At 59.4% G+C, this 14673-nt stretch overlaps 1 protein-coding gene across 1 annotated transcript; it reads left to right on the forward strand.

Annotated features, from left to right (window-relative positions):
• Nucleotides 1–2492: 2492 nt before the first annotated feature.
• On the forward strand, nucleotides 2493–12595 carry ADAMTS15 (ADAM metallopeptidase with thrombospondin type 1 motif 15; the record flags this gene model as incomplete). The annotated part of the gene is made up of 8 exons (XM_084274887.1): nucleotides 2493–3419; nucleotides 8135–8267; nucleotides 8896–9063; nucleotides 9489–9772; nucleotides 10051–10228; nucleotides 10436–10617; nucleotides 11202–11377; nucleotides 11815–12595. 8 exons carry the CDS (start codon nucleotides 2493–2495, stop codon nucleotides 12593–12595), a joined length of 2829 nt encoding a protein of 942 aa, XP_084131013.1.
• Between the last annotated feature and the right edge of the window lie 2078 nt (nucleotides 12596–14673).

Genomic DNA, 14673 nt, shown 5'->3' on the forward strand with positions numbered 1-14673 from the left:
TAGAGGTCACCCTAAAGCCAGCCTGGCCATGAGAATCACAGAATCCCAGCATCACCAGGTTGGAAAAGACCTTTAAGCTCATGGAGTCCTACCATTCCCATCCTGTGCTAAACCAGCTTCACTAACTCAAGGAAAAACACCCACCCCAAAGCCAAAAAACCTCCACTTTGGAAACCTAATGGGTTTATCCTGACTTGCTTCTGCTACAAGAGTTGTTACTGACAAACAAACCCAGCTCAGTGGTTGTTGTGATCTGGGAAGCTGAATGCACTTTATTAGGGGTGGGGAAGCTCATCCTGCTTCTCATTCCCAGAAAGAAACACACATGGAAGACCCAACCAAGCACCATCCCCAGCTCCTACAGAGAAACAAAGGACTGATTCCCACACACACACATTTCCCTACAAGAAAATTCGTGTTCACCCCCAAAAACATCCCACACTGCAAAGGCTCCAGCTACAAACAGCTTTACTGGGAACAGAGAGGGAGATTTCCACCTAGCACAATCCCTGTGGCATAGATTCAGAAGCAGAAAACTCAGTTAAAGCCAACACCTTGCCCCTCCAGCACCAGGTACCCTTAAAAATCATCCAGATAGACAAAAATAAAACTCCAAGTTTTTACCTGGCAAAGAAGAAACAAAACCCAGTGCAAGAGACTCCCCAACACCCAGCCAAAGCACAGGCTCCCTACTCAGGGAAAAGTGCTGGAGACTTAATGGTGCTGAGCCAACCACCAGCACCTGGGACTGGGAGGGTGTCACAGGTGATGTCCTGCATCTGTATCAAGCCTGAAGCCACAGGAATATCATAGAATCCCAGCAAAGGAAAAGCCCTTTAAGCTCATCAAGTCCAACCATTCCCATCCTGTGCTAAACCAGCTCCCTGAGCACCTCATCTCCCCTCTGTTAAACACACCCAGGGGCAGGGACTCTGCACCCTCCTGCCAGCCCTTCATTTTATCATTAAGCCAACCCAGGGTGCTGGGAAGGAGCATGGGCTGGGCAGACATGTGTGATTTGGGTGCCCAGAGCGTTACCTTGGGAGCATCCATCCTCCCTCCTCAGTGCAAACCCAGTTTGCAAGGAAGGAGACCTGCCACAGGGGAGAAAAGACGCATTGGGCACCTCCCCATGCAGCCCGTGCCGGTGTCGGGGTGCCAATCGCTGTCAGTAAATCGATTCCTCAGCCCCAGGAGGTTACTGAGGACTCTTCATTGCTCTCCTCTTGGCTGTCCTGCTCCAAAAAAGAATAATCCCACCCATGATGAGCTCTTTCTGCCTCCCAAGAGCAGCACCTTGCCCCAGCATCCTCCCTGGTCCCCAACGCTCTTCTGATGATGACTTTGGTGGGCATGGGGAGATTCCCATACCCTTCATATGCAGGGTCTGCTGGGGTCTCCCAGGGATGTGGTGGGTATCAGCACTTCCCCAGGGCTCCCTTTGATGGCCCTGGGGATGCAGGGAGGCTGAGCTCTTTCTGAGAGGTGGAAATCACCCCTTTGATCCTTGGAGCCACTCAGTGGGGTTGAGGTGGGGTAGTGAGGGATGCACCGAAACCCAGTTGGCTGGTGAGGAGAGTTCCTGTGGGGGGGATACCCACGGTCTGGAGGCATGGAAGGCTGTGGGTGGTGGGTGCACGGAGGGATGCTGGGTCTGAAGGTGCCTGGATCTCTGCTAGCCTCACCTGGGCTGTGAGAATTGAACCTGGGCTCCAGAACTGAACACTCAGCTGCCAAGAGGCAGCTCCCAAACTCTGCTGAAAGGCCGGAGGAACTCTTATCTCCACTCTACACCCCTATCCCGACCAGAGCCCACCCTCAGCACCCCCTTCTTTCTGGATTTACCCCCCCTACCCCCCCCCCCCCGCACACACACATCCCGCCGCTCCCCTTAGGGCGGGACCCAAGAGCCCGGCAGACGGGGGCATCCCCGGGATGGTGGGGGGGGGGGGGTGTGGGATGCAGGAACCCCTCTCCCCTACAAGAACACAAGTGTAAGAGCTCCCCTCGCCCAACCAATCTCCCCCCCATCGCTGTGCCTTGTGTGTGTGTGTGTGTCCCCGCCCCGCACCGCCCCGCACCGCCCCGGGGAGGCGGCGGCAGCCCCGGGCGGAGCGCGGCTCTCCCGGCCCCGCTCCTCCGCCGGCCCCGCTCCGCTCCGCCGCTCCCGGCCCCCCGCACCCGAGTGGCTGCTGCGGGGCCAAACCGCGCCCCGATCCCCCCCCACCCTCCGCCCCCCGTAACCCCCCCTCAACCCCCCGGTCCTGCCGTACATAAGCCCGATGCGCCCCACAAGGCAGGTAGCGGCGGGGCAGGCGGCTCGCACGGCCGCTCCGCTCCCCTCCGAGCTTCAAGAAGAGGAGGAGGAGAAGGAGGAGGAGGGAAGGAGGGAGGAAGGGGGGGGCTGGCTGGCTCCTGTTTTCTCCCCCCCTTCGCCCCCCCCCCCCCTCCTCCGCAGCCCCCGATGCCGCCCGCCTGAGCGCGCCGGGACGATGCTGCCGCTGCTGCCGCTGCTGCTGTTGGGCGCCCCGGGGCTGAGCCTGCCCTCGGGGGGAGCCCCGGAGGACAGCGAGGTGGTGACCCCCCTCCGCCTGGATCCCGACATCAACGGGCGGCCTTACTTCAGGCGGGGCCCCGCCGAACCCCCCCGGGGAGGGCAAGCTGTGGTTTTCCAGCTCTCGGCTTTCGGGGAGGACTTTTACCTCCACCTCTCCCCCGACGCCCAGTTCATCGCGCCCGCCTTCGCCGCCCAGTACCTTGGGGGGGTCGCGCCCGGTGCCTCCCGCCCCTTCCCCGGTCTCCGCCACTGTTTTTATTCGGGGGATGTCAACGCCGATCGGGAATCCTTCGCCGCCCTCAGCCTTTGCGGGGGGCTCCGGGGGGCTTTCGGTTACCGGGGAGCCGAGTACATCATCAGCCCGCTGGCTGGGGGGGCGGCGGCCGGCGGAGCCCACCTCCTGCAGCGCCGCAGCCCCGGCCGCCCCGTCGGGGCTGGAGCATCCCGCTGCGCCGTGGGCTCCGGGCTCACCCCAGGGGTGCTGCAGGCGCTGGATAAGTACCGGGGACGTGGTGGGGGCAAAGTGGGTCGAGCCAAGCGCTTTGCCTCGGTCCCCCGTTACGTGGAGACCTTGGTGGTGGCTGACGAGTCGATGGTGAAGTTCCACGGGGATGACCTGCAGCACTACCTGCTGACGCTGATGGCCACGGCCGCCCGTCTCTACAAGCACCCCAGCATCCGCAACCCCATCCAGATCGCCGTGGTCAAGTTCCTCCTCATCGGGCAGGATGAGAAAGGGCCCAAGGTGACCGGCAACGCCGCCCTCACCCTCCGCAACTTCTGCGCCTGGCAGAAGAAGTGGAACAAGGTCAGCGACAAGCACCCCGAGTACTGGGACACGGCCATCCTCTTCACCAAGCAGGTGGGTGCACTAGGGGGAGGAGGAGCTGGTGGGGCTGTCCCCAATTTCAAAGTGCCCAGCATGATGCTTAAGGCCACCTGCAGCCCCTCTGGCACAGATCAGAGGAGGTTGGGCTTGTGCCTGACCCCCCCTTTTCCTAAAGGACCCTCCGATGCTCGGGGCAGGGGGAGCAGAGGTGTGGAGCAAGCCCTTTTGAACCAGCCCTTGCTGTCCTCTGGGTAGGTTTTGGCCAGCAGCCCAGAGAAAGCCCTGCCAGGGGGTGAACGATGCCAGATGTGCAAAGGCAGGTTGTCCCCAAGCTGCCACTCCATTCCCCTGCCCGCTGGCAGGACCCTCAGCAGCTGGCACCCCATGGCACTGCGACCACCACCCCAAAACATGGGGAGCCGAGCCCAGAAGAGGAGGAGTGTGGCCCCCACATCCCCCTCCAAGGCTGGGAACAGCTCACAGTGCCACCTGCCAAGAAAGAAAAACCTCTCCCTGCTTCCTCTGACTCATGGTCCTCCTGAGAACCTGGACCTCTGCTCCAGGCGCTGGCAGCTCTGTGTGGATCCAGTTCAGGGCTGGAAGAAAAGCAGCAGAGACACAGCCAGCGCTTGTAGGGGGCTGGGGGGGGGGGGGAGTGAGGGGAGGCCAGAGTCTCCCCCACTGCTGTGGTGAGCTGGCTGCACCCTCACAGTGGGAAAGGGGCTTTGTTGTGTGGCTATGTGGGGTGCCAGGTGATGCTGTGCCAGGTGAGGCTGTGCCATCCCCCCCCAACCTGAAAACCCAGGTGACACTGAAACAGGGACAGGTCTCCCAGAGTCTGCCCCCCAAATGCTCCTCCTCTTCCCTGTGGTCCTGTCTCGGTGCCAGCGTTGGGGTGGGGTCTTTCAGCCTGCACCCCCAAATTGCTAAGGGGAGGGGAGAAGGGTGAGCCTGGTTTTAAGGGGACTGTCATGTCAGGCTTTGCCAGCAAGAGCAACTTGTGTTTTCTCCTTCCTTCAGCTCTGCCCAGATGTCTCTGGATTAGGGACAGGCCAGGACACCCTCCTCTCCCTTCCCCCCCGCCCCAAGCAGGGACATCATCATTCCCAAAACATCTTTCCAGTTCAAACGCTGGTGGGTGGGAGGGATGGAGCATCCAGCTCAGTTCAGCTGCCCCTATCCTGGGGTCAGCACTGGCTGATGGTGACCCAAGACAGGAATGATGCTATGCAGGGACCATGTGAGACCTCAGCCCTCCCGTTCTCCTCACCCCCATCCCCATCCCTGGGCAAGGACCATGTGAGACCTCAGCCCACCCATTCTCCTCATCCCCATCCCCATCCCTGGGCAGGGACCGTGTGAGACCTCAGCCCACCCGTTCTCTTCACCCCCATCCCTGGGCAGGGACCGTGTGAGACCTCAGCCCTCCCGTTCTCCTCACCCCCATCCCCATCCCTGGGCAGGGACCGTGTGAGACCTCAGCCCACCCGTTCTCCTCATCCCCATCCCCATCCCCATCCCCATCTCTGGGCAGGGACTGTGTGAGACCTCAGCCCTCCCGTTCTCCTCACCCCCATCCCCATCCCGGGGCAGGGACCGTGTGAGACCTCAGCCCACCCGTTCTCTTCACCCCCATCCCCATCCCTGGGCAGGGACCGTGTCCTCCAGCCAGCCAGAAACCCTGCCGCAGCTCAGGCAGGGCTGAACCCCAGCCTGCTGGAGCAGCTCCTGCCTGCTGGGGCGGCTGCAGAGAGGAGGAAGCCTGCTGACATCCCTGCGGGGACCAGCCAGCGCCAGCTCTGCTGGAAACCTGGTGAGGTCACCGGCGCTGCACGTGGGAAGGAGTCGGTCCCAAGCACTCCCCGAGCTGAGGATCACGGCTGGGCATTTATTATCTCACACACATGGCTAAAGCATCCATCCCATCCATCCATCCCTGAGATCCCAAAGCAAGCTCGCTGCAGACGCACACGCTCGAGGACACATCTGCCTTCCTTGAGTGCATCCAGCTGTGGTCCCCTGACACCTCAGGCTTATCTCCCTGCCAAAAAGCTGTTACATAAGCCCCCGACTTCAATTTCACCTCCAGCCTGGGTGATAGGCAGTTTCCAGTTGTGTCAGCGACTGGGGGGATGAGCGGGGCTGTCCCAGCCCCGACGCTGGCTTGTGGATGTGCCTTTGGGGAGCTCAGTCCTGCTCAGCTGGTGGGTGTGGATCTGCCAGGATCAGCAGCTTGTGGGACCTTCACCTTGTTACCTGAGCTGGTTGTTTTTGGAAGGTCCTTCAGAGCATCGTCCAGCCTTCAGCTGCACTCCTGCCTCTTGGAAATAGCATCACACCCCACATCACAGACCTGGGCCAAGCATCCCACCCGCCCTGAGCCTTGATGTCCTGCCAGAAAAGGCTTGCTGAAGAGCTTTGGCCTGCTGCAAAACCAAAGGGACACTGGACTGAGGAACACCTGGCTGCAGCCCAGCGTGCAGCAGATGCTGGGGGGGTGGAATTTGGAAGCCCACTCTCCATAGCCCAAAGCTCAGGACTCGTGGGGTTGCTTTGGATGTGGGAAGGACGGTCTCTGCACAGGGGAATTAGTGTGATACTGAGAAGGATCATCCCCAAGTGGGCTGGAGAATGTCTTGAGTTGGCCAGGGGATGAAGAAGTGCCTGCAGATGAAGGTCAGGCTGGCAGGAGATCCCTGATGGTGCATCAAGCAGGTTGCTTGCAGCCCTTTGGCACGGTGTGAGGGGCACTGGGTGCCCTCCTTTTATTTGGGCTGGCAGCAGGAGGTAATTGGTGATGGTGAGCCCACGGTGCAAAGGCAGAGCAGAGCCTTTGCATGCCCCTTCCCCACCTTAAACTTCCTGTGTTTCCTTCCCCTCCCCTCCATAGCCCCATCCTTATGCTCACACTGCCTCCCCACCCCTGAGCAGGCTGGAGGCAAAGCTGGAGGAGGTGTTTTGGGAAGGGTCAGGACCCCTCCTTAGAGCCTAGAGATACTGCCCAGCCTTTCAAAGGGGGCTGCCTCAGGAGGGCAGCTTGGAGGGGTTAGGACCCCCCCCCACCCCATTAAGAGCTGCTTGTTTAGACATCCCCACAGGAGAGGTTGGGAGCAAGAAGTGGGTCAGTGTGTCAGGGCAGGTGGTGGGCTGGGAGCCAAAAGCTCTCCTCACCAGCCAGGGAACAGCAGCTCTTCACAGAGCAGTGAGAGGGGACCCACAAGCAGCCACCTCTTCCCAAGGATGCTGTGTCATCTCCCCCCCCACCCTGCCCCCCCCTTCACCCCCCAAAGCCCCAGCCCTGCAAACCCACCGAGGTGGGAGGTGGGATGGACTTGGGCAAGCTGCATCCCTGGGTTAGCTCAGCATGGCAGTGCCACTGACTCATGGTGGCATGGGGGGACAAAGGACCCTTGGCAGCCCCGTTCAGTCACCCTGCACTCACCAGCAGCAGCCCTGCCACGGTGGATGCGGGGGGGGGGGGTCTCCACCAGCATCGATGCGCAGTGGGATCAGGGATGCAGCTGACCAGGAGAGCTGCTGCAGAGTGGGGAGCTGACCCTGGTTGCCCAACAAGATTTTCCACTTACCTGGATGCCCCAAACCCAGGTGTTTCTCCACCTCACCTCTCCAGCGACCCACCGTCTCCTCGGCACCTCCAGACCTCGTAAGCCACAGCTCTCCTGTTAAAGCCATCTCAGCCCTGGCTGGGGCTCTCTCAAGTCATTGGGACTGGGGTTTTTTTTTACCCACAGCTGAACCTGCCTGCATGGGAATGCCTTCAGCTCGGAAACCTCACTGGAAATGTTGGCAGAGCCTCCTGTGAGACTCTGAGCAACCCAGGCGCTTGGCTCAGCGAGCGCCGAGCATGAATCACGCTTATTTATAGCACGGGAGCGCCCGGCGAGCCCCTTACGTCTTCTTTTTCATGTGGCAAACTGCTCCCTGCCCCCTGCACAGCCTCCCCAGCTCAGCCAGGACGGCACCAAGGGATAGGGATGAGGCTGGGAGCCTCCCAAGCCACCAAGAGACCACAGGAGAGGAAGGAGGCGTCTGAGGACAATGGTATTGCCAGGCTGCGGCGGTGGTGCCTCTTCAAGCAGAGGCTTTTTATTTGCATGAGCACCTTGAAAGCCCAAAGAAGGGCAGACCCACCTGCAATGGGACCTGTCCCATCCTCTGACCTGGCTGGAGCTCCGTTGGGGTTCAGCAGTCCTCGTGTTGAGGGTGGAAGGCTGGGCTGGTTCGTCTTCGAAGGACGGATGCAAAGTGTCTTGGAGAGACAGGAGTGCTTCCCTCAGCCTTGGGAACCTCTGAGTCCAGGGGCTTCCCTGTTCCTAGGGAAATTGTTGAGGTGGAGAAATGGATCAGCTTTGAGCCCAAGGCCAGGTGCCTTCCTGTCCACACACCCATCTGGGTCCAGTCTTTGAGCTTGGACTGAAGAAGGGAACCAGGCTGTGGGAGAAGCTGCCATGGATGGCACAGAAGGATGCTCTGCACAAAAAGCATCCCTGGTTAAATGCAAATGCATCACTACAGCCCAGCCCAGGGCAGGCTGAGGTTCCTTTGCCTCCTCAGCCTGGTGCAGGCTCCATCCCTTTGGGCTGCTCCCCTCCCTCACCCCACCTCCCTCCCCCCCCCTCGCCCTGAGAAGCCTGAGATCAGCTCCCCATGGGGTACAGGGGTGGGGACGAGGGACAGGAACCCCCGTGCTGTCCCTGAGACTAACCCCTTGCCTCCATGCCTCACAGGATCTGTGTGGTGCCACCACCTGTGACACGCTGGGGATGGCAGACGTGGGCACCATGTGTGACCCCAAGCGCAGCTGCTCCGTCATCGAGGACGATGGGCTGCCGTCGGCTTTCACCACCGCCCACGAGCTGGGTAAGGCTCCCTGCTCTCTCCTCTTCCTCTCAGGAGGAACTCCAGGAGCTGCTGAGGTTCTAAATAACCCTGGTTTCCCCCTCTGGAACATCAGACAGTAACCAGTATCCGGTGATGGAGTAACTGCACCTCAGAGCATGAGACCCCCACCCCAAGCCAGATGGGAAAGAGCTGCTGAGAAAGCAAAAGGCTGGGATGGTTTCCAGGTTTCCCAGGGTTGGGGGGTCCTGAAATAACAGGGGGAGGGCAAACCTACCTCCAGAGACATGCAGTGCTCAGTGGGAGGAAGAGGAGGGAGGGCTTGAGCACTGAATTTCCTTCTCTTCATGATTTCCCTAGTCCTTCCAGGACAGTGTGCTGGCATGGGGATTGCACTGGCAGCAGGGCTTGCGTGTGCCAGTCCTGCATGCTCCCAGCATCCACATGTGGTCTCAACTGGGCTCTGTGCAAGCATCATCCATCCCCAGGTGTCTCCTGGGCTGCCATTGCGACCCTTACAAGGGTCTTCCCTACCTCGTGCCTCAGTTTCCGCCCGCCCCCCCCCCCCTTTCAAGAAGCTTTAGGGGCACTATTCTGGGTGCCAAAAGGGTTTATTCATCCTGCCCCACCTTTATCCCCCCCACCCCAGGGCACGTCTTCAACATGCCCCACGACAACGTGAAGGCCTGTGAGGAGGTCTTCGGTCGGCTGAAGACCAACCACATGATGTCTCCCACCCTCATCCAGATCGACCGTGCCAACCCCTGGTCAGCCTGCAGCGCTGCCATCATCACAGACTTCCTCGACAGCGGCCATGGTGAGCCCTCCTGCACCTCTCACCCTCTTACCTGTGTTTCCAGGAACGGGATCCATCCCTGGGGCTGCTTGCTGGGAGGGTCTGATGGGCTGTAGAGTGAATCCTTCCCCCTGCCCTCTGCAAACAAAGGTAGAAGAAAACAGGGAGTTTGGCAGCATTTCTGCATCAGCTGGGCTTCCTCAGTGCCCCCAGCAGCGATGCCTGCCCTGAGGCTGCCAGTGTCACCAAGAGATGGAGCCACTTGGGTCTGGGATGCAGCTGACCTCCCGAGCATCCCTGGGATGCTGCTCCTGATGGGATAGTTTCGACCAAATTACCTGCATCCATCCCTCACCTCCATACAGCGATGCTCTCCCCACCCATGCTGGTCCATACACCCACCCCCACAAGCCCCCAGTAGCCCCCCTCCTTCCCCACTCTCACAGGTGACTGCTTGCTGGACCAACCGGCCAAGCCCATCCCATTGCCCGAAGACCTGCCAGGGACCAGCTACAACCTGAACCAGCAGTGTGAGCTGGCCTTTGGCGTGGGCTCCAAGCCCTGCCCCTACATGCAGTACTGTGCCAAGCTCTGGTGCACGGGCAAGGCGCGTGGCCAGATCGTCTGCCAGACCCGCCACTTCCCCTGGGCCGACGGCACCGCCTGCGGCGAAGGACGCTTCTGCCTGAAGGGTGCCTGCGTTGAGAGGCATAACATCAGTAAGTACAGGGTGAGTACCTGCACTGTGGCCCCAAAAATCAGCCCTGGGGGTCACCCTGAGGGGGGGTTTTTGCATGGGTGCTCGGCTGGTGGTGGAGACCCAGCGGGGGATGCTGATGTGAAAGGGAGATGGAGGTCCCTGGGTGTCGCGTGTTTCTCAAGGAGGGATGCTGCTGCTGCGCTGCATCCGGCCCTGGGCAGGTTTGGGGGGCAGCTGGCAGAGTTTTGCTCAGGAGAGAACCGTTAGTGAAAGGGATGCAGCACCTCACCCCACCCTCATCCCTGCAGGTGGATGGTGGCTGGGCGAAGTGGGCGCCCTACGGCCAGTGCTCGCGGACGTGCGGCGGCGGCGTGCAGCTGGCCAGGCGGGAGTGCTCCAACCCCCTGCCTGCCAACGGGGGCTCCTACTGCGAGGGCGTCCGCGTCAAGTACCGCTCCTGCAACCTGGAGCCCTGTCCTGCTGCAGGTAAGAGGCTGGAGCTCACAGAATCATTGTAGGGGTTGGGAGGGACCTCGAGAGATCATCGGGTCCAACCTCCCCCCAACCCCCCCCCCCCGAGCTCAGCTTGCTCATGGCTGTGTGCAGAGACCTGTGGCAACCCTGTAAAACCAGTGCCAGAGCTCTGGTTCCCCAGTCTCACTCACATCCCTGGTTTGGTTTTTTTTTCCCCAGTGCCTGGGAAGAGCTTCCGTGAAGAGCAGTGTGAGGCCTTCAACGGCTACAGCCACAGCACCAACCGCCTCACCGCCTCCGTCTCCTGGGTCCCCAAATACTCTGGTGTCTCACCCCGGGATAAGTGCAAGCTCATTTGTCGGGCTAATGGCACTGGCTACTTCTACGTGCTGGCACCCAAGGTTGGTGAGGTATCCTGAGCATCAGCATCTGGGCTGCAGGATGGGTCTGGTGTGCCTGGCGGTGAATGCGTTGTCCTTGTTTGGTGGGCAGCTGGTGTTGCGTGAGGTTGGAGAGGAGGGGGATCCACCAGGCTGGTATGAATCACCCTGTATGTGTCCTCTTATTTACTTCAGAGCTGGAGACACTCCATGGAAAGTCTTCCTCTGGGTTTGTGGAAGTGTCTCTGGGATGATAATTACAGTGGTAGGGAAGAGATGTGCGTGCTGGACAGGGCAGGTGGCCAGATGTGGGGCTGAGCAGCGTGGTCTTGGCTGGTTCCCCAATGCAGCCTGTTGCCATTGCAACAGAAAGGGCAGAAAATCATGTAGCCAGAGAGGAAAAGGGATAAATTCCTACACAGCTCTTCTCAGAGCCCCTAAAAATCCTGACTGCAAAGCAGAGTGTGAGCAAAGGGCGACGTGGTGCCTGCTGGCGTCTCCTTGGGGCCTGTTGGATGGGTTCAGGTAGTGAGGGCTGCAGCCAGGGGGTATTTGTAGGGTGGCACAGGGACCCACAGTACCTCGTTTTTCTCATCCTCCTGCAGGTTGTGGATGGCACCCCTTGCTCCCCAGACTCCACTTCTGTCTGCGTCCAGGGCAAATGCATCAAGGCCGGGTGCGACGGGAAGCTGGGCTCCAAGAAGAAGTTTGACAAGTGCAGCGTCTGTGGAGGAGACAACAAGAGCTGCAAGAAGGTCTCAGGCTTGTTCACCAAGCCCATGTAAGTGTTAGAGGACCACGTGTGCTTCTTCCTCCCTCTCCTAGCTCTGTGTGGTTTTTGGGGTGGATGCTGGAGGGTGGTGGAGATGGTGACCGGGGTTAAGTCCGTCCTGAGCAAACCTTCCTGGTGCTAGTGTGCATCACTGTGTGGAGGGCTGGGCTAGCTCTGAAGGAGAAGCAGGACACATGTAATGTGCTCTGGGCTTCTGCTGATGGAGTATTCTCCAACACATCACCACCTCACACCTGGGTGACCTCAGCTTAGAGAAAACTCAGCACAGGGAGGAGATTCAAAATGATCTTCACGGGCAGGAGGAGGTAACTGTAGCGTGGTGGGATGATCTCTGGGCTGTAGCTATGGACCTTCGAGCTGAGACCACATCGTGGTGGGATGTCCCCCTGACTGATGGCCTGTCCTTGTCTGCTCTTCCCTTCCAGGCACGGCTACAACTTCGTGGTGGTCATCCCTGCGGGCGCCTCCAACATCGACATCAGGCAGCGGGGCTACAAAGGGCTGATCAGCGACGACAACTACTTGGCACTGAAGAACGGGCAGGGCAAGTACCTGTTAAACGGCCACTTCATTGTCTCTGCCGTGGAGAGGGACCTGATGGTGAAGGGCAGCGTCCTGCGGTACAGCGGCACCGGCACCGCCGTGGAGAGCCTCCAATCCTTCAAGCCCATCCAAGAACCCCTGACTTTGGAGGTGCTCTCCGTGGGGAAGATGACCCCTCCTCGGGTACGCTACTCCTTCTACCTCCCCAAGGAGAGCAAGGAGGACAAGTCCTCCTACAAGAAGGAAAGCAAAACCCCACCGGACCTCAACAACAGCATCCTCAGCGTCTCCAACCGCCTGGACGGCGGGAGACCCAGCTACAAGCGTCCCTCCTACAAGTGGGCGGCGGGGGGCTGGGAGGCTTGCTCCGTCACCTGCGGGGACGGGCTGCAGAAGCGCTCGGTGGCTTGTCGCGACTCCTACGGCCAGCCGGCTGCCGAGTGCGACGCAGCTCAACGGCCGGCAGATGTTCGGCTCTGCGGGGAGCCCTGCCCGGGCTGGGAAGCTGGACCATGGTCTCCTTGCTCCAAGAGCTGCGGTCGGGGTTTCAAGCGGCGGGCGCTGAAGTGCGCGGCGCCAGCCGGGCGCTCGCTGCCTCGGGAGAGTTGCAATTTTCGGAGGAAGCCGCAGGAACTGGATTTTTGCACCTTGAGGCCGTGCTGAGCCAGCCAAGGGGTTGTTTCCAAGGGAGGACGTGGTGTCCCTCCAGCTGGGTGCAGCCGAGCAGCAAGCCAGGGGGTTGGGAGATGTCCATAGCACATATCAAACAGGGTGGGGAGGGGTGTTGGGGGGAAGGGGGGGGGGGGGGAGGAATTCTGTTGTGGGGAGGAATTCTGTTGAGGGGTGGGGAGAAAAGGGGGGACCTGGGTGTGGGGACAGAGCATGCACACCCAATACCACCCGGGAGAGAGGGATTTGACTGACCAGGCTGCTCGGAGACAGGGCAGGAACCAACGTCTACCTCGAAGCCACCGAATGATGCAGAAACCCACCGACCGAGGCTGGGAGTTGGGGGGGAGGGGGGGATGGATGGAAACAAAGGGGATCACTGCCCAGGATCGATCCAAGGAGAGGCAGGGAGATGCCCTTAAATTGCACAGTTGAAGCTTCCCCTGTCTTCCCAGAGCCAAGCCTATGTGCCCCCCCTCCCCGGGCTCCCCAACGCTCGTGCTAAATGGGACCAAAAGGATTTACCAATGCAACGATGGCAAAGGATACTGCTCCATCCATGGGCGTGAAGAGATGCTGGGAGAGCCTCATGCCTCTGGGGCTGGCTGGTGAGGGCTGTTCAGCCTGGAGAGCCCCAGTGGCATCGCCCAACCAGGCTGGAAGGCGGTGGCTTTGCTTTCATTTTGCTCTTCACGTCTATGGTCTGACCAGTGTAGATTTTATGGTGCTTAACTCTGTATTTTAATTTTTTTTGTTATTTTCTTAACTTCCTTCCTCCCCCATGATGGGGGTAAACAGCACGGGGTGGGGAGGGGGGTCATTCCCTGTGGGCTCCCTCTCACCTGGCTGAGGTTTTCCTATGGTGCTTTGGGATGGGGCTGCGCCAGCATCCGGATGGGTGTTCCTGTACACCCCGGGCCACTCCTGAAACTTCTCAGGGCTAAAAGGGGGCCTGAGATTTGAGCTGTCATTCCAAAAAGAAAAGGAAAAAAAAAAAGCAACTGTACTGTAGTACCACGACCCAGCCCTGTGAGTCGCTGGTACTTGACTCCACGCTGGAAATGGTGCTCACTATTTAATGGGACCAGTAAGCCATGCCCAGACATCCCACCGCCTCTTCCCTCCAACCTTTAGGCCAGGTTGGGTTATTTTTCCTCCTTGTTAAGAGCCCCTGAGTTGGGGAGTGACATCCCTGGCACCACTTTTGAGCTGCCAGAGAAGATGAAAAATTCAGGTCTTGGGTTTTCTTGGGGGGGAAGGGGCTTGATGGGATTCAGGCATGCAGGGAAAAGAAGGGGGGAGGGGGGTGTTGAACCTCTTGCTGGTCCAGCTTTCCCCCCTGGGGTTTTGTGCAAGGGTTTACTGATGGCACAGATGGTGCATGGGGTATGTACTACATCATGCCTGTTTTGGTTGGAGGCTGTGTTACCTCACACACCGCCCGCTTCCCAACCACCCTTTAGCACATCACTTTGGTCTCTTGCTTAGATCATATCATCAGGGACCACTTCACTTACTGCTTTTTCCACTGGTGAAGGTGCCTCTTAATCAATTAGCTGTGACTGTGAGCCAGCCAGTGCCTCCAAGTCAAGCCATACTGTTACTGGGATCCACAGAAAGGGACTGTAGGGACAATGCACAGGTGATGGGTGGGCAGAAGATGCTGTCTCAGCAGCTGGAGACTTGGAGCCTACCTTGCTCGCTCAGTCCCATGCAGGTATAGCGTGGAAACTCCTTGTGCCCTTCGATCTGCTCCAAAAAGTCTCCAGCTGTGGGCAAAGGGAGGAAGATCCTAAGAAACAGGACAGCAGTAGCACAAGGATTTCCTTGTCAGACCTTTCCACCTGCTTAATAAACTCATGACAACGTCTGTGGATCCATCCTCCATGGATTTATGCAATGCCTTTGCGAACACAATAACATTCTGGGTCTCCACGGTGCTCAAGAGAGCCAGGAGCAGATATTGTGGTTGCTCTGCACAGCAGGAGCTGGGATTTCATGTTCTAGGAAATCCCTTCCAGGTCTCCAATCCCATGAATGTATCATCTGTGTTTGGAGGGTTTCCCCTGCGT

The sequence above is a fragment of the Gallinula chloropus genome (assembly GCF_964237585.1).
Source record: "Gallinula chloropus genome assembly, chromosome: 24".
Classification (NCBI taxonomy): Eukaryota; Metazoa; Chordata; class Aves; order Gruiformes; family Rallidae; genus Gallinula; species Gallinula chloropus.